This window comes from Anolis sagrei, chromosome 6 (assembly GCF_037176765.1).
Source record: "Anolis sagrei isolate rAnoSag1 chromosome 6, rAnoSag1.mat, whole genome shotgun sequence".
NCBI lineage: Eukaryota > Metazoa > Chordata > Lepidosauria > Squamata > Dactyloidae > Anolis > Anolis sagrei.
Genome location: NC_090026.1, coordinates 2,142,614 through 2,162,250, shown reverse-complemented (window position 1 = coordinate 2,162,250; position 19,637 = coordinate 2,142,614). Strand labels below are relative to the sequence as shown.

The following is a 19,637-nucleotide window of genomic DNA, read 5'->3' as shown; positions in this document are numbered from 1 at the left end:
AGACACTGACAGAGAGGCTTCGGTGCAAAGGGCAGATTCTCATGAGAATGTTTCTGTCAGGCCTTGGTAGAAAGATTTACTCCCTCCGCCTGTGAGCATTCCAGATTCTAATTTGGAAAACAATCTGGCACCTGGGAAAGTTAACGAGGAGTCAGATAAGCAGAGTCAGCGGCTGGAGATTAGCCAGAATCGACAAGAGGCCCAATGTTTACGTAAATCCAAAAGAATTCATCAATTAAAGTCAAAGACTGGGGGGAAACGAAACCAGTTTTTGGGATTTAAGGTTTGCCTGTAGAAAATCTTGTCAGATCAGGCATCGTTTGGAAACCAAGTTCTTGTGCCATGGAAGTCTTGTTCAAGGGATCTTGTTTCTGTGGAGTTTTTTTAGCTTTTTGGATTGTCTTTGCATCCTGTTTGATTTCTGTCTGGATTAATGCTGTCTTGGATTGCCTGCATTTCTTGTGTGGACATTGCTTTGGGTTACTACTGTTTATGGACTAATACTTTTTGGAACCTTCTGATTTTCTTACAAGCATTTATTTCTTCTGGCTCTTTAATAAGCTTCAATAAAAGAAGATTTGAGACTTCACTCTTCATGTGGTGTGTTTTAAGTCAGAGGACTTCTTCTGGACCTGGAGTGCAACTTTATTGAAGTTATACACTTTTCTACTTTAACTCAGAAATATTAACACATCTGTTGTTGTTGCTGTTGTCTTGAGGCGGCTAACAGTCCACATTAGACAAGTTTCAGAAGTGCAATACAAAGGTTAAAAAGCAATTAAATAATGTGGTAAAAACAAAATTAAAATACAGTAAACACACTAAAATAGTCTTTAAAGCCCTTACCCCCCTCAAAACCCACCCAGAGAACCCCCTGAATTAAAACTACTACACTCCCTGAACTGATCTTAAAAGCTTTCTTCATTAAAAGGTTGTCTGAATAAAAAAGTTTTAGCCTGAAGGTATCTGGCTCCTTAATTGGGGGTCTTAAGAGTCCCTCCTGCTCTAACAGGGAATTGTATGACGGTATAGAACCCCTGATACTGGTTATGGGCCCAGTGCACCCAGAATAATAAGGACTCTAAGGACCAGAATCCACAAAGATGTTATTTTTGTGTGTGAGAGTGGTGAAGAAGAAGGCTGAGCAGCAGTGGTCCCCGTCATACCAGTGAGCATGCTCTCGTTGGTGATGGCCGTGCCGCTCAGCAGCACCGCATCGCAGGGAACGGTCAGCCCCTCCGGAGGAACCAGCAGGACGTCCCCCGGCACCAGCTCTGTGGAGAAGATCTCCTCCGTCTCTGCAAAAGGGACACAAGACCAGAATATGATGCAGCAGCTAAAAAAGGCAACGCCATTCCAGGCAGCATTAGTAGTAGTGCAGCATCCAAACTGAGGGAAGACATAGCCCCACTCTCCTCTGCTTTCATCAGAATAATAACTCTATGCCCAATTCTGGGCAAAGCAATGCAATGAGGATATTGACTCTGAGCTGGAAGTTGTCCAGAGAAGGGCCACCAAAATGGTCAAAGGTCTAGAACAGTGGTTCTCAACCTGGGGATCGCGACCCCCAGAGAGGTCGTTTGGCAATTTCTGAGGGGCCGCGGAGCCATATAATTAGGCCCCGCCCCGTCCTGCATGCCCCATGCACCATCCACAGGGTGCCAAAAAGGCCACAAGAAGTCTAGATCTTCTCCCGGCATTGGCCAGAGCATGGTGGATGACGGCTGGTGGAGGAAACGTGTGCCCAGGGGACAGTGGAGGGAGTGTGCTTCCTCCACCGGCACTCTTCCCCCACCTGCTTGCGAACACAGGGAGAGGGACACTCTCCGGTGTTGAAAAGTGTGCGGGGGAAGAGAGCTGGTGCACAGTGCACTTGTGAATGCTGGGAGAGGGACGATGCTCGGAGTGTGCTCTGCACAAGCCCTCTTCTCCTGCACGTTTGCCAATGCGGGAGAGCATTCCTCTCCCGGTGTTGGCAAGTTCGCAGGGGAAGGGGGGCAGTGCAGGGAGCATGCACCCCAGGCCAGTGCTGGTCATGGGGGTTCTGTGTGCCAAGTTTGCTCCAGGTTGGTAATTCGTGGGGGGTCTCAGTGGTCTGTGGAAGTCAGAGCTAAATCGATTGAAGGTACTGGCAATCTCATTATCAGTTGTCCATATACCTCCAAATATATTGTTTTTGTGATTAATCACTACGCTTTAATTATGTTCAATTTGTAACAATAAAAATACATCTTGCATATCCGATATTTACATTACGATTCATAACAGTAGCAGTTATGAAGTAGCAACAAAAATATGGTTGGGGGCCTCCACAACATGAGGAGCTTTATTTAGGGGTCACAGCACTGGAAAGGTTATTATTATTATTATTATTATTATTATTATTACTACTACTACTACTACTACTACTAACACAAAATCACAGTATGTCACAGTAAGCGAGATCTCTCTGCTGGATTTCGTGTCACAAAATCACAAGTTGAACACTTCCCAAGCGTCTAGGATTGTGTGAAGTATTTTCAAATGATGCGCGCAGATCCAAGTCAGGAGGCCTTTTGCAGTTGACAGGTCGTGATTTTGTCAATGTTCATTGTTTTCGAATGCCGGCATGGCACCCAGAGTGCCCATTACCACTGGGACCATCGAGCCAGAAATGGAAAAGAATAGTGCAAGAGCATATATTTTGAAAAATGGTAGGTTTGTATGAAGCCCAGATAGAATTAATTGTAGAGCTAATGACTGCAAGTCTATCAGCAAATGATAGCATCTATCGTAGCAGTCACGGCTGGAAGTCTATCAAACAATTGTAGAATCCATTGCAGTGGCCATGGCTGCTTTTCTCACCCTTTAAATTCATTGTTTTTAGTGTCAAATTGGTGTAGAGTTGTCAGGTTTTACAATGTATTGTAATCTAATATAGCTGAGTCATGCACTGCTAATAGGCTTCTATTGGAAATGCTGAGTCATGCATTAACTGTATATAGGGAATCATTTGGGGAATGTGTTCTGGCCTGATCCAGGTGATTGTGAATGATGCAATCCTGGGTTTGAGTTAAGTTAATGAGTTGGGAACCAATCAGTGATTGCTATATGTAAATGTACAGAATTGTATATAAGGAAGTCATGCACAGTGTATATTTCTCTCCTTGTGCTGTGATGCTGTTTGTCAAAGGCTCTGTGTAATTTATTAAAGGAACCTGTCTGCTAAGACAAGATATAACCATGTGCTGTGGTAAGTTTGTAGTGTCATCTAGATTGGAGGGGAAAATAGTAAAACTGACAATGGCCGGGCCTGTGCTCAAGTGTCTGTAAAGAGTTCCAGAGTGACTGCAATCTGTGAGAGCAGTTGACTGAAAATACCGTACAGGAAGAAACTACTGGATAACACTGAAGTTGCGCAACTGATCTGCTGCTGAATTGTGAGATAAAGCGCAACAAGAGTTGCCCTTCCTGGGCCCATAACCCTTCGTTTTATATGGGCTTAATTTTCTATTTTTAAGCAGAGAAAAACACCCTGCCATATATGTAAATGTCATGTATGCATACAAAACTGGAACAAAACACCATCTCTTGATATGTTTTTCATACCCATTTTCCAACTGAAATATTTTCAATTAAGTATCTTGTATTTCTCTGCAATATCAGTCATGTGTCTATGTGATCGGACTTGCCATTTCAGTGTGGACTGATCCTAAGAGTGGAAATTTATTTTTCTTCTATGTGTTGTGATTTGTCTTTCTGGAATTGTTTGTTTCGAATTAACCTTTTGTTGGGACTCAGCCTGTGTGTGAACCTGAGCCTGAATCTCTGTATTGCCTAATGGTGATGCTAATGTTGATGTTAATGTTGATGGGCTTAGTTTGGATAGTGAGGCTGAAGTGTTCAATGAGGACGAGGCCTGAGATGGAGATACTTTGAGCAGTAAAAATCCTATAGGCTTTGATTTAGAAGCTTCAAAGGAAAAGCCAAGTTCTCATGAGAAAGTTTCTGTCAGACCGAGAGAAAAAAATCCACTCTTTTCCTACTGGCCCAAGCTTGAAAGATAACTTGACACCTGGTCGGGCCAACGATAACAGCCGCAGTTTGGAGATAAGCCAGAACCGCAGGGAGGCTCAATGTTTACGTAGGTCTGAGAGAATCCGACAACTGAAACCAAAGATTAGAGATAGCCGTAATCGGATTTTGGGATTTAAGAGTGCCCGTTTGGGGGGGATTTCCTCAGACCAAGCATCGTTTAGTATCAAGTACCAACCTCCTGAGTTTTCCAGTTTCCAGTGGTCTGGTTTCGAATGGAATTTCTATGTCAAGCATCCTCAGAGGTAGTGAGGTCTGTTGGAAGTAGGAAATCCACAAGCATGTGGACAATTTCAAAAGAAAGGAAGAAACCATGAAAATGAACAAAATCTGGCTACCAGTATTAAAAAACTCAAAAATTACAACAGCAAAACATAAGAGAGTAAACAATCAGGCACATCAAATCACTCTCAACAAAAGATTCCCCCAGGCACTTCCAAGCCATTAAATGCTAATCAAGATCGTCAGTTGAAACATTCCCACCTAGCTCCAGCAGACAAGAGTCCTTTGTCCCACCCTGGTCATTCCACAGATATATAAACCAATTTTCCTAGTTCCAACAGACCCCACTACCTCTGAGGATGCTTGCCATAGAGGCAGGCGAAACGGCAGGAGAAAATGCCTCTAGAACATGGCCATATAGCCAGGAAAAACCTACAACAATCCAGATAAAGGAATATACGATATTAAGAGTAATTCTGCCTTTAGGGTGTTCTGATTCATACTGCTGTTTGGCCCAGGCCAGTTGCCAGTCCCTCTGCGGCTCACTCACCATAAGGCCCTCTGTACACCGTCACCCGGATGATGTTGTGCGCAGCAACCATGTCGTGAAGCAGGACGTATTGCTAGGCAAAGGAAGAAGAGGGAGTCAGTGCCCATCCCATAGACCACCTTGAGGAGTAAGTCATACTGCAGCCACCCCCCTCGGCCTCCTCTCATAGGACCGCCCTTAGGACCCCCGCCTTACCTTCCGGATGGTGTAGAGGGAGGAGCAGATGGAGACCAGGGACATGAAGAGGATGGCCGAGGCGTACAGGTAATAGTTGTCCAGGGACCACAGCACCATGCTGAAGACTTGGAAAATGTAGAAGGGATTCAACACCTGGGAGGCAAGGAGAATCGACATTGGAAGGTATGTTGAAGCTGGTTGCAATTTATAATGTAGATTTCAAAGTATGCATGTATGTTTAAAATGCAGTAGCTATGTGCCAAGTGTAATGTGTTCCTGTGTGGAAAGATTTAACTGAACTAATGAGGGAACGGCATTCCTAGAGAGGTCATAAATCAAGTGTGTAGAACAAATGGACACAGAGTCATACATCATACGCCACTCTGGAATGCAGGAGGTGTGGACTAGTACTGATAACAGTTGAAGAGTTTGCAATGTTACTATCGGACTATAAAGAAGCACGTTTACAATGTGCTGAGTGTTAAGTAGCTTCTAATGTATATAGCTGTAAAATAAAGTAGTTTATAGCCTAGGTGGCTGTGATTGATCTGTTCCTGCCTTGCTGTGCTGCCGATGTCACTGACAAGGTATTCTTCAGAAGGGGAAGAAGGGCTGAGTTTCTAGATCAGGATTGGGCAAACATGGGCCTTCCAGGTGTTTTGGACTCCAACTCCCACCATTCCTAACAGCCTCGGCCCCTTCCTTTTCCCCCTCAGCCGCTTGTGTATCTAACAACAGCAACCACAATGGTGCCATGTTTTCACTGTGCATTCTTGGCCAACCTGGAACTTCAATGGGGCGCAGGTTCCATACTTGCGGAGACAAACTTACTTCCCTGATGAGAAGTTTGGGGAGGGAAGGCACTTGGACGTCAATTTGGTTGGTGCCGTAGAAAAGTCGCCTGGGGACAAAGGAGAAGGGGCTCAGACAACAACGACAACAACAACAACAACAATACTGTATTTATATATGGTCCTATCTCTCTGAAAGGGACTCAGGATGGTGATCTCTCCCACAATCCCCTTGGACTCTTTGCATACGGAAGAGCTCAGATGGGACCACAAATAATAACAATAACAATAATAATAACTTTATTTATATATTGTCCTATCTCTCTGAAGGGACTCAGGGTGGTGATCTCTCCCACAATCCCCATGGATTCTTTGCAGACGGAAGAGCTCAGATGGGACCAGAAATAATAACAATAACAATAATAGTAATAATAACTATTTATATATCGTCCTATCGCTCCGAAGGGACTCAGGGTGGTGATCTCTCCCACAATCCCCTTGGACTCTTTGCAGACGGAAGAGCTCAGATGGGACCAGAAATAATAACAATAACAATAAGAAGAAGAATAATAATAAACAACTTTATTTATATATCGTCCTATCTCTCTGAAGGGACTCAGGATGGTGATCTCTCCCACAATCCCCTTGGACTCTGCAGACAGAAGAGCTCAGATGGGATGAGAAATAATAATAATAATAATAATAATAATAATAATAATAATAATAAAAAATAACAACTTTATTTATATATCATCCTATCGCTCCGAAGGGACTCAGGGTGGTGATCTCTCCCACAATCCCCATGGACTCTTTGCAGACGGAAGAGCTCAGATGGGACCAGAAATAATAACAATAACAATAACAATAACAATAATAGTAATAATAACTATTTATATATCGTCCTATCGCTCCGAAGGGACTCAGGGTGGTGATCTCTCCCACAATCCCCTTGGACTCTTTGCAGACGGAAGAGCTCAGATGGGACCAGAAATAATAATAACAACAACAACAACAACAATAACAACAACAACTTTATTTATATATCGTCCTATCTCTCTGAAGGTACTCAGGGTGGTGATCTCTCCCACAATCCCCTTGGACTCTTTGCAGACGGAAGAGCTCAGATGGGACCAGAAGAAATAATAATAACAATAACAACAACAACTTTATTTGTATATTGTCTTATCTCTCCGAAGACAGGTGCACTTCTGTGTGGACTCCACCCTGTCAATGGAGCCTGGCTATCTCTACCCTTTCCTCCTCCTCCTCCTCCTCCTCCTCCTCCTCCTCCTCCTCCTCCTCCTCCTCACCGGTAGTCCTGGGTGCTGCGTGGGAGGCCTGCCCCATGGATTGCGTGCAGGGCAGAGAAGGGCCGACCCAGGTCCAGGGCCCTCAGCCGCTGGAAGGACTGGGACTCCGCGCTCCAGAGGTAGCGGACGTTATGGTGGACGAAGAAGCGGACCTGGGGATCACAGAATAATAGAGTTGGAAGAGACTACATGGCCAACCATTAGCTGCAGCATCACACTGTTGGCTCATGTTCAACTTGTTGTCCACTAAGTCCCCAAGATCTGGGTTGTTGTAGGTTTTTTCGGGCTATAAGGCTCCCCCACCATCTTTTTCCCTGCCATTTGAATTCTTCTCTGCATTGCGTCCCAGTCTCTGGAGCAGCAGGAAACAAGCCTGGCCCCTTCCTCCTCAATATGACATCCCTTTCTGGTGCTTAAAAATAAATAAATAGTAATAATATTATTATGTATTGTTGAAGGCTTTCATGGCCTTGATTAGCATTTATTTATTTATTATTTACTTTATTTATATACTGCTTTTCTCAGCCCTCAGGCGACTCATTTGATTGCCTGGCAGAGCCTGGAGCAATCTTTTGTTGAGAGGTAATTGGATGTCCTTGTTTGTTTCCTCTCTGTTGTTTTGCTGTTCTAATTTTAGGACTCTTGTCTGCTGGGGCTAGGTGGGAATGTTTCAACTGAACACCTTGATTAGCATTTGATTGCCTGGCAGTGCCTGGAGCAATCTTTTGTTGAGAGGTAATTAGCTGTCCCTGTCTGTTTCCTCTCTGTTGTTTTGCTGTTCTAATTTTAGAGTTTTTTAATACTGGTAGCCAGATTGTGTTCATTTTCATGGTTTCCTCCTTTCTGTTGAAATTGTCCACATGCTTGTGGATGTCAATGGCCTCTCGGTGTAGTCTGACATGGTGGTTGTGAGAGTGGTCCAGCACTTCTGTGTTCTCAAATAAGATGCTGTGTCCAGGTTGGTTCCTCAGGTGCTCTGCTATGGCCGACTTCTCTGATGGACTTAGTCTGCAGTGCCTTTCATGTCCCCTGATTCGTGTTTGGGCGCTGCGTTTGGTGGTCCCTATGTAGACTTGTCCACAGCTGCGTGGTATACGGTAGTCAGCCATAGCAGAGCACCTGATGAACCAACCTGGACACAACATATCATTCGAGAACACGGAAATGCTGGACCACTCTCACAACCACCATGTCAGGCTACACAGAGAGACCACTGAAATCCACAAGAAGCATGTGGACAGTTTCAACAGAAACCATGAAAATGAACAAAATCTGGCTACCAGTATTAAAAAAAAACTCTAAAACAACACAGAGAGGAAACAAACAAGGACATCTAATCACCTCTCAGCAAAAGATTGCTCCAGGCACTGCCAGGCCACCAAATGCTAAACAAGGTGGTCAGTTGAAACATTCACACCTAGCTCCAACAGACAAGAGTCCTTTGTCCCACCCTGGTCATTCCACAGATATATAAACCCTTTTTCCTAGTTCCAACAGACCTCACTACCTCTGAGGATGCATGCCATAGATGCAGGCAAAACATCAGGAGAGAATGCCTCTAGAACATGTCCATGTAGCCCGAAAACACCTACAACAACCCAATATTATTATGACTACACAGAACCCCTGACCAGCCGCACTGCTCCCCTCCCCGCCCTCTGCTCACCTCGGTCTGCTCCCCAAAGGCAGGGGGGCTCAGGAGGCCCTCCTCGCAGTCCCAGTCTTCCAGGGGGGCAGACTGGCAAAGCGGCCCCTGGCTCTCCGGCGGCTGCGGGAAACCCAAGGGGTCAGATCCAGGGGCCGAGAGAGAACACACCTGGATCCGGAACCAGGTCCGGAATTCGTCCTGCAGGAGGGAAGACAACAAAGGTGGAGTGAGGGGCTGCGCTTGGCCCAGGGTTGGCAGCTGCTTCAAAAGAACCCCCGTTACTACTGATAAGTATAAGGATAGCAATCACATTGCAGTGACATCTCCGGCCCATCCTCTTTTTGGATATCAGCCAGCACATCAATGCCTTAAATCAAGAAATAGTTTTCTAAGATCTACAGAGACAGTTGCAGGAACACCCCAGCAAGCGAGAGTCCAAAAGTGGCAGGCTCAAACCCGCAACCTCAATCCATGGCTGATACCAAATGAGAGACTCCTCCTGGGCACACAGAGGACTGGGCGACTTGTAAGGCGCTGAACACCTGCGCTCTGGCACCACGAGAGGCAGAGCCAACCTTAAGAAATGGGGCCACAAAGTGGAGTCCACAACATACGAGTGTTTTAGCGTGGTGAGATGTGTTCCACACTGGGCATGCATACTCAGCAGCAGAGTAGCATAGCGCAAGGGCAGATGTCTTCACTGTGTCTGGTTGTGATCCCCAGGTTGTGTCAGTCAGCTTTCTTGTAGGTCAGAGCATGGTCCAGAGTGACTCCTCCCAGGTATTTGGTTGTGCTGCAATGCTCCCGTGGGATTCCTTCCCAGGCAAAAATCCTCAGAGCTCGGGATGCTTGTCTGTTCTTGAGATGAAAAGCACATGTCTGTGTTTTAGATGGATTAGGGATCAGCTGGTTTTCCCTGTAATAGGCAGTAAGAGCACCTAGAGCTTCAGAGAGCTTCTGTTCTACCATCTCAAAGCTCCCTGCTTGAGCGGTGATGGCACGATCATCAGCATAGATGAAACTCTCTGTCCCTTCTGGCAGTGGCTGGTCATTTGTGTAGATGTTGAACATGGATGGAGCAAGCACGCTCCCCTCAGCCATCGGCTTCTCTGGCCCTGGAACTCAACAAAGAAGCTCCTGTTTTGTAGCAGGTTTCCTATGAGGCGGGTGAGGTGGTCGTCCTTTGTGATATTCTACATTTTTCTCAGGAGGAGGCAGTGGTGGTTCACAGTATCATAGGCTGCTGACAGGTCTATGAAGACATCTCCTGTGATCTGCTGCCTTTCAAAGCCATCTTCTATGCGCTGAGTCAGGTTCAGCACTTGCGATGTGCAGCTTTTGCCTTTTCTGAAGCCAGATTGCTGTGGGATCAGACAGGAGTCTATTTTTTCTGTAATTCTATGCAAAATAAGTCTCTCCAGAACTTTGTGGAGGTGGCACAACAGGGAGATTGGTCTGTAGCTTTTTGGATCATTACGGTCTTTGCCTGGCTTCAAGATGGAGATGACTCTGGCTTTCCTCCAGATTTTGGGGATCTGACAGGATGCAGTGCAGTTGTTCATCAGCTCCAGCAGCCAGCGCCTTGCTTTTGGGCCAAAGTTCTTGATTTGTTCCATCCGTAGATCATCCAGGCCAGCTGCATGGGTAACAGTCTTAATATAACAGCAGGGAATCCATGAATATGTTTACTGTTCAGCCTATCAGACGAACTCCCATCACCAACAGAAAATACTGGAGAGGATTGAGGAAAATAGACTTTGGCATTTGGGAGTTGCTGGGATGAATAATTCCCCTGCCAACCAAGAGCATTCTGAACTCCAACCATGAAATTGAACCAAACTCAACTTACAGTGAGAACAAAACTACATAATTTGTTTGTAACTTGGGGACTGCCTGTACAAGTTGGGTCACAGGGGTCACAGATACTACTTTACAGAAGAAGAATACCTGGCAAAGTCAATGAAAGATTAAATGTCTCTGATCTTGAATGCTAAGAAGGGCCAGTTCTGGTTAGTATTTGGATGGGAAGCCACAAATGAATAGCAGGTGCTATATTTCAGAGAAAAAAACTTTAAGACTGTAGGTTTTATATAGCAATATTAAATGATCACTCACAAGCCGGTTTTGCTTTGAAATGGATATATTGCTTGTATCTCTGCAGCAAAGAAAGACACTGCTGACTTTTCCCCACCACCACTTCCTTTTATACACCTTTCCTGCCCATTTCCCCCTCCACCCCCTCTTCTCAGTTTCCTTATTAGAACTTGTTGCTTCACAAGTTCCAATACAAGGTTTCCAGCGCCCTGTGCCGGCTTCAAAATGCCACAGAGAGAAAACTGAGACAGCCAGGATGATTCAGTCAGGATGTCATGGAGGGAATTTGTGATGTCTTCATGCCGTCAGAAATTGACTCCTGACAGAAACTGACAACACTATTTTTGAGTATTTCTTCTCAAAGAAAACCCTATTAAATTCATGGGGCCGCCATAAATAAAAGGAGACCTGTACACACACACACCCATGGGCTGCTGAAAGCAATATAGGAAAACATAGAAAAAGGTAGCTTTCGCATTTCTGAAGATAAAATAGTTCCAATGAAAATGAGGGAAAAAAATCTCTTTTCTGTCATTTTGAAAGTGGTTTTTGGAACATGTCGGCATGAGTCCCTTTTCGGTGGAGAAGGGTGTGGTATAAATATAGGAAGTACATCTATACAAATAAAAATGTCATGTTCGTTTGTGGGATTAAAAGAACTCAAAAACCACTGGATGAATTGACACCAAATTTGGACACAAGACACCTAACAACCCAATGTATGTCCTTCACTGAAAAAAAATGATTTTGTCATTTGGGAGTTGTAGTTGCTGGGATTTATAGTTCACCTAAAATCAAAGAGAATTCCGAACCCCTCCAATGATGGAATTGAACCAAATTTGGCACACAGAACTCCCATGACCAACAGAAAATACTGGAAGGGTTTGGTGGGCAGTGTCCTTTGGTTTTGGAGTTGTAGTTCACCTACATCCAGAGATCACTGTGGACTCAAACAAGGATGGATCTGGACCAAACTCCACACAAATACTCAATATGCCCAAATGTGAACACTGGTGGAGTTTGGGGAAAATAGAATCTTGACATTTGGGAGTTGTAGTTGCTGGGATGTATAGTTCACCTACAATCACAGAGCATTCTGAACCCCACCAACGACAGAACTGGGCCAAACCTCCCATACAGAACCCACATGTGGGCCACAGCAACGCGTGGCAGGGGACGGCTAGTAAATAACTACTAGTCTCTCTATCTCTCCCCACGCGCCGGGCAAGGGTGGCTGCACTGTGAAGCCTGGCCACTTGCAAGGCCCAATCCCCTGGAAAGCAATGGAAGCAGTGAGGGATTCGTGCGAGAACAGGCTGCGCGGTGTTGCCTCCGTTGCCGGCGCGCAGGAAGAGAGAGACACACAGAGAGAAGAAAGGGTTAAAAGGAAGGTGTCCTGCGAGAAGCCGGTGGGAGAGTCCAGTTTGCCTCCCACCTCTTCCCTCCTCTCCCCCTTCCCAAGCCTTGCAACCTTTTTCTTTTTTCACTAAAGATCAAAGTTCTTGGAGGTGTTCTTGCAGGGGCCAAGCCAACATTGTCTGCTATTGATTTATACAACCCTGTGGCTTTAAGAAGCCTGCTTTCAAAGCAAACACCCAGAGAAGGAGAGCTGCAGCGGGAGGCATATATATTCCTCGCCTAGATATATTTTCCCGCCATGGAGGTGGGCTTCTATTTTTTTTTAATCCATTAAAAATGACGGGGTGCAGATCTTGGAGTCCTCGTGGACAACAAGTTAAACATGAGCCAGGAATGTGATATGGCGGCAAAAAAAGCCAATGGGATGTTGGCCTGCATCAAGAGGAGCATAGTGTCTCCATCCAAGGAAGTCATGCTTCCCATGCTCTATTCCGCTTTGGTTAGACCACGTTACTTGGAATATTGTGTCCAATTCTGGGCACCACAATTGAAGAGAGATATTGACAAGCTGGAATGTGTCCAGAGGAGGGCGACTAAAATGATCAAGGGTCTGGAGAACAAGCCCTATGAGGAGCGGCTTAGGGAACTAGGCATGGTTAGCCTGAAGAAGAGAAGGCGGAGAGGAGACATGATGAGAGCCATGTATAAATATGTGAGAGGAAGCCACAGGGAGGAGGAGGGAGCAAGCTTGTTTTCTGCTTCCTTAGAGACTAGTATGCAATGGAACAATGGCTTCAAACTACAAGAGAGGAGATTCCATCTGAAAATGAGGAAGAACTTCCTGACTGTGAGAGCCGTTCAGCGGTGGAACTCTCTGCCCCGGAGGGAGTGTGGTGGAGGCTCCTTCTTTGGAAGCTTTTAAACAGAGGCTGGATGGCCATCTGTCAGGGGTGATTTGAATGCAATATTCCTGGTTCTTGGCAGAATGGGGTTGGATTGGATGACGGCCCAGGAGGTCTCTTCCAACTCTATGATTCTATGATTTTCCTTCCCTGAGTGTTTGCTTTGAATGCATGCTTCTTAAAGGTGAAAAAAGAAAAAGGTTGCAAACCCTGAGATAACACGGTAAGGACTTTTGCAGGACGGCTTCCTTTGAACCCTTTCTTCTCTGTGTGTGTGTGTGTGTGTGTGTGTGTGTCTCCCTTTTCCTTCCCGCCACGTCGAGCCCTCATTTGAGCAGCTTCCCATTCTGAAGGCGAGGAGGGCGTCCACGATTGGCAGAGGCAGCGCCAGGTGAGCATGGCCAGGCCACGCCCGTTTCCCTGGCCTGGAAGCCCCGCCCCTTTTTACTACAGGCGGCCGCACCACACGGGAGGGAGAAGCCTGGCCTGGCACGGCCCCGCCCGAAGCCGCTCCGGAAGGAGAGAGAGAGAAACGCTGCGCGGGCCGGATAAATGCCCTCGGCGGGCCGCATATGGCCCGTGGGCCGTAGTTCGAGGGTCCCTGCTCTACACTTTGTGTAGAAATATGTATGAAACATATATATGTATGTGAGTCCCTTTGGGCAGAGAGGGTGGGTTATAAATAAAGTAGTAGTAGTAGTAGTAGTAGTAGTTATCATTGATGTTGTTGTTCTATTATTATTATTGTTGTTGGGTTTTTGTAGGTTTTTCCGGGCTATACGGCCATGTTCTGGAGGCAATTTTTCTCCTGACGTTTCGCCTGCATCTATGGCAAGCATCCTCAGAGGTAGTGAGGTCTGTTGGAACTGGGAAAAATGGGTTTATATATCTGTGGAATGACCAGGGTGGGACAAAGGACTCTTGTCTGCTGGGGCTAGGTGTGAATGTTTTAGCTGATCACCTTGATTAGCATTCAATGTCCACATGCTTGTGGATGTCAATGGCTTCTCCATGTAGTCTGACACGGTGGTTGTGAGAGTGGTCCAGCATTTCTGTGTTCTCCAATCATATGCTGTGTCCAGGCTGGTTCCTCAGGTGCTCTGCTATGGCTGACTTCTCTGGTTGAAGTAGTCTGCAGTGCCTTTCATGTTCCTTGATGCGTGTCTGGGCGCTGCGTTTGGTGGTCCCTATGTAGACTTGTCATTGACTTAAAGCCATTGAAATCCACAAGCACGTGGACAATTTCAACAGAAAGGAGGAAACCATGAAAATGAACAAAATCTGGCTACCAGTATTAAAAAACTCAAAAATTAGAACAGCAAAACAACACAGGGGAAACAAACAGGCACATAAAATCACTCTCAACAAAAGATTCCCCCCAGGCACTTCCAAGCCATTGAATGCTAATCAAGGTGATCAGCTGAAACATTCACACCTAGCCCCAGCAGGCAAAAGTCCTTTGTCTCACCCTGGTCATTCCACAGATATATAAACCCATTTTTCCTACTTCCAAAAGACCTCACTACCTCTGAGGATGCTTGCCACAGATGCAGGCGAAACGTCAGGAGAAAAATTGCCTCCAGAACATGGCCATATAGCCCAGAAAAACCTACAACAACCCAGTGATTCTGGCCATGAAAGCCTTCGGCAATACATTATTGTTGTTGTTGTTATTATTTGAAACACAACAAGATGAGTCCACAGCAAACAAGATCACTCTGCTGGCTGTTGTATTGGATCACAACAGCCATCAGAGTGGCTGTTTTTAAAATGTGTCGTGTTATTATTGTATTGTTTTGCATTATTGTATTGTTTTGCATTGTTATGAGTTATTTATTGTTGTTTTGTTGTTGTTATGTTTTTATGATGTATTTGGGCTTGGTCTTTTGTAAGCCGCACCGAGTCCTGCGGCAGATGGTAGCGGGGTATAAATAAAGGTTTCTTCTTCTTCTTCTTCTTCTTCTTCTTCTTCTTCTTCTTCTTCTTCTTCTTTTTCTTCTTCTTCTTATTATTATTATTATCACACGTCAGACACTTCCCAAGTGTCTAGGACTGTGGGATGTCAGTGCCGATTGTGTTTAAGTGCAGGCCAAGGTCTTGAGGCACTGCACCCAGTGTGCCAATCACCACTGGGACCCCCTTGACTGGTTTGTGCCAGAGTCTTTGCAGTTCAATCTTTAAATCCTCATATCGTGTCAGCTTTTCCAGTTGTTTCTCTTCAATCCTGCTGTCGCCTGGATTGCAACATCGACAATCCATACTTTGTTGTTATTATTATTACTATTATTATTAGAGTTTTAAATTATTTTTATCAATATTATCATTATCATTATTATTATTATTATCATTATTATTATAGCCACACCAGAGGCGCTCCAAATGCCCAGCTACTGGTCAAAGGATATTTAATATAACGCCAAGCTTTAAAACTTTGTGGGGTTTTTGTTTGTCTTTTAAATACATTAAATCTGTACCTTTGGTTTGCTCCTGATACGATAAATAGATAGCAATAACATTTTTATTCAAGCATTTGGTTCTGCTGGACCTCTCAGCAGCCTTCAAAACCGTCGACCATGGTATCCTTCCGAGACGCCTCGCAGAAATGGGACTTGGAGGGACTGCTCTGCAGTGGCTCCAGTCCTTCCTGGAAGGTCGGTCTCAGAGGGTGTTACTGGGTGACACCTGTTCGGCTCCACAACTGTTGTCTTGTGGAGTCCCTCAGGGTTCAGTACTGTCCCCGATGTTATTTAACATCTACATGAAGCCGCTGGGGGAGATCATCCAGAGTTTTGGACTAAGGTGTTATCTGTATGCAGATGATGTCCAAATCTGTCACTCCTTCCCACCTGTCACCAAGGAGGCTGTCCAGACCTTGAACTGGTGCTTGGCCGCTGTGTCGGACTGGATGAGGGCGAACACATTGAAGCTGAATCCAGACAAGACAGAGGTCCTCCTGGTCAGTCGCAAGGCCGAACAGGGCATAGGGTTACAGCCTGTGCTGGATGGGGTTACACTCCCCCTGAAGATCCCGGATAGATTACTGCAACGCACTCTACGTGGGGTTGCCTTTGAAGACTGTTCGGAAACTTCAATTAGTCCAGCGGGAGGCAGCCAGATTGCTCTTGTCACATCCCAAATAGACTACTGCAACGCACTCTACGTGGGGTTGCCCTTGAAGACTGTTCGGAAACTTCAACTAGTCCAGCGAGCGGCAGCCAGATTGCTCACCGGAGCGTCATACAGGGAGCATACCACCCCCCCTGTTGTGTCAGCTCCACTGGCTGCCGATCCAGTTCCGAGCACAATTCAAAGTGCTGGTTTTGACCTACAAAACCCTATACGATTCCGGCCCAGCGTATCTGTCCGAACGCATCTCCCTTTACGTCCCATCTCGGAGTCTGAGATCCTCTGGGGAGGCCCTGCTCTCGACCCCGCTTCTGTCACAAGTGAGATTGGCGGGGACGAGGAGCAGGGCCTTCTCGGTGGTGGCCCCTCTGAGGAGATCAGATCAGCAACATCCCTCCTTTCATTCAGAAAGAAATTAAAGATGTAGATGTGGGACCAGGCGTTTGGGCAATCTGGCAGATGAATAAGGGACTGTGACGATGGATAGGAATTGGACAAGGTGGAACGAAATATGAACTCTGAGTTGGCGAACGCTGTGTCTGAGATTGGCTATTGATTGCGTGATATATTGTTGTTTTTAATTGTTTTAATTGCTGGTTTTATAAGTTATTGTATTTGTGTAGGCACCAAGATGTGCCTTTTGTAAGCCGCCTTGAGTCCCCCCTCGGGGGTTGAGAAGGGCGGGGTATAAGTACACGAAATAAAATAAATAAATAAATAAATAAGATGCAGGTTCGCAGCTTGGGAGTGATCCTGGACTCATCGCTGAGCCTGGAACCCCAGGTCTCGGCGGTGGTCGGGACAGCTTTTGCACAATTAAAACCCGTGCGCCAGCTGCGCCCGTACCTTGGGAAGTCAGATCTGGCCACGGTGGTCCACGCTCTTGTCACATCCCGAATAGATTACTGCAACGCGCTCTACATGGGGCTGCCTTTGAAGACGGTTCGGAAACTTCACTTAGTTCAACAGGCAGCAGCCAGAACACTAACTGGGGAGGCATACAGGGAGCATACCACCCCCGTTATGCCAGCTCCACTGGCTGCCAGTCCATCTCCGAGTCCAATTCATAGTGCTGGTTTTGACCTATAAAGCTCTATATGGTTCGGGCCCAGCTTACTTGTCCGAACGCCCCTATGTCCCACCTCGCAATTTAAGATCATCTGGGGAAGCCCTGCTCTCACTCCCATCAACAGCGCAAATGCGCCTGATGGGAACGAGGAGCAGGGCCTTCCTGGCTGTGGCCCCCCGCCTATGGAACACACTCCCAAAGGAGGTAAGATCTGCTCCCTCACTCCTGACCTTTAGAAAATAAAATAAAATCATGGTTCTGGGACCAGGCCTTTGGACAATAGATGCACGCAGCTTTTGGTGGGACAAGGACCGGAACGGCGACTCGACTGATGAGACTGTTTTATGGTTTTAATAACTGTTTTGATATTTGATGATGTACTGTTTTTGATATGATTGATGTTTAATGTGTGGTTTTACTGTTGTAGTTGTAAGGCATTGAATTTTTGCCATAATCTATGTGTAAACCGCTTTGAGTCCCCCTCGGAGTGAGAAAAACGGTATAGAAATGCTGTTCTATTCTAAAGCCTTTGACTGTGTGGATCATAATAAATGGTGGCAAGTTCTGGGTGGGATGGGCATCCCAAGCCCCCTTCCCTCTCTCCTGAGGAATCTGTACAAGGACCAAGGAGCAACAGTCAGAACTGACCATGGAACAAGAGACGGGTTCAAGATTGGGAAAGGCGTCCGGCAAGGCTGCATCCTCTCACCCAACCTCTTTAACTTGTATGCAGAACACATCATGCGAGGATGTGCGGGGCTTGAGGAAGGCAAAGCTGGGGTGAAAACTGCTGGAAGAAACATTAACAGCCTCAGATATGCAGATGACACCACTCTGATGGCAGAAAGCGAGGAGGAGCTCAGGAGCCTTCTCATCAAGGTGAAAGAAGAAAGCGCAAAAGCCGGGTTGCAGCTAAACGTCAAAAAAACCAAGATGATGGCAACAAGAATGATTGACAACTGGGAAATAGAGGGAGAAAATGTGGAGGCCGTGACAGGGTTTGTATTTCTAGGTGGGAAGATGAGTGCAGATGCAGACTGTGGCCAGGAAATCAGAAGACGCTTCCTTCTTGGGAGGAGAGCCATGTCCAGTCTCGATCAAAGAGTGAAGAGTAGAGACATCAGACTGGCAACAAAGATCCATTGCCTAGTCCAAGCCATGGTCTTCCCTGTCGTCACCTACGGATGTGAGAGCTGGACCTTCGGGAAGGCGGAGCAAAGGAAGAGAGAGGCTTTTGAGCTGTGGTGTTGGCGGAATGTTCTGAGAGTGCCTTGGACTGCGAGAAGATCCACCCAGTCCATCCTCCAGGAAAGAAAGCCCGGCTGCTCACTGGAGGGAAGGAGACTAGAGACAAAGTGGAAGTCCTTTGGCCACATCATGAGGAGACAGCAAAGTCTAGAGAAGGGAATGATGCTGGGGAAAGTGGAAGGCAAAAGGAAGAGGGGCCGACCAAGGGCAAGATGGATGGATGACATCCTTGAAGTGACTGGACTGACCTTGAAGGAGCTGGGGGTGGTGACGGCCGACAGGGAGCTCTGGCGTGGGCTGGTCCGTGAGGTCACGAAGAGTTGGAGACGACTGAACGAATGAACAACAACAACAACATAAATGCTGTAAATAAAATGAATTTGTTTATAAGTCTGTAAGTGCCTTCAAGGTTGTTTACAACAGGAACACAAAATGTAAGGAAGAAAAATGTGAAAGCACAACCAACACACAAATAAAGTCCACTGAAAACCTAGCAGAATATATATTGTTTTTACTGCCCAAATAAGAAAAACCCATTAGAACAGGCATGGGCAAACTTCAGCCCTTTGGGTGTTTTGGACTCCAACTCTCACCATTCCTAACAGCTTGCAGGCTGGAAGAATGTAGAATGATGAAAGAGGATACCAAGATCAGACTTTAAAGCAGGAATGCAGTATTTCTTCTTTGTTACGCAGCAGGCATGAGTCAACCTCTGGACTTCAACTCCCTCTACCACAGTGGTTCTCAACCTGGGGGTCGGGACCCCTGTGGGGGTCGCGAGGGGGTGTCAGAGGGGTCACCAAAGACCATCAGAAAACATAGTATTTTCTCTTTGTCATGGGTATTCTGCGTGGGAAGTTTGGTCCAATTCTATCATTGGTGGGGTTCAGAATGCTATTTCATTGTGGGTGAACTATGAATCCCAGAAACTACAACTCCCAAATGTCAAGATCTATTTTCCCCATACTCCACCAGTGTTCAAATTTGGGCATATTGAGTATTTGCGCCAAGTTTGGTCCAGATCCACCATTGCATGAGTCCACGGTGCTCTTTGGATATAGGTGAAC

At 46.0% G+C, this 19,637-nt stretch overlaps 1 protein-coding gene across 3 annotated transcripts in view; it reads right to left on the bottom strand.

The window, feature by feature from the left end:
- LOC132777489 (polyamine-transporting ATPase 13A3-like) overlaps positions 1-19,637 on the bottom strand; it is a 91,493-nt gene that overhangs the window by 41,970 nt on the left and 29,886 nt on the right. For all 3 annotated transcript variants that reach the window (XM_067469654.1, XM_067469655.1, XM_067469656.1), the window contains exons 5-10: positions 8,791-8,970; positions 7,125-7,276; positions 5,855-5,924; positions 5,042-5,176; positions 4,847-4,919; positions 1,167-1,298 (exon numbers count right to left, since the gene is read on the bottom strand). In XM_067469654.1, the coding sequence (XP_067325755.1) occupies positions 1,167-1,298; positions 4,847-4,919; positions 5,042-5,176; positions 5,855-5,924; positions 7,125-7,276; positions 8,791-8,970 (742 nt within the window). The remainder of the gene's footprint in view (positions 1-1,166; positions 1,299-4,846; positions 4,920-5,041; positions 5,177-5,854; positions 5,925-7,124; positions 7,277-8,790; positions 8,971-19,637) is intronic.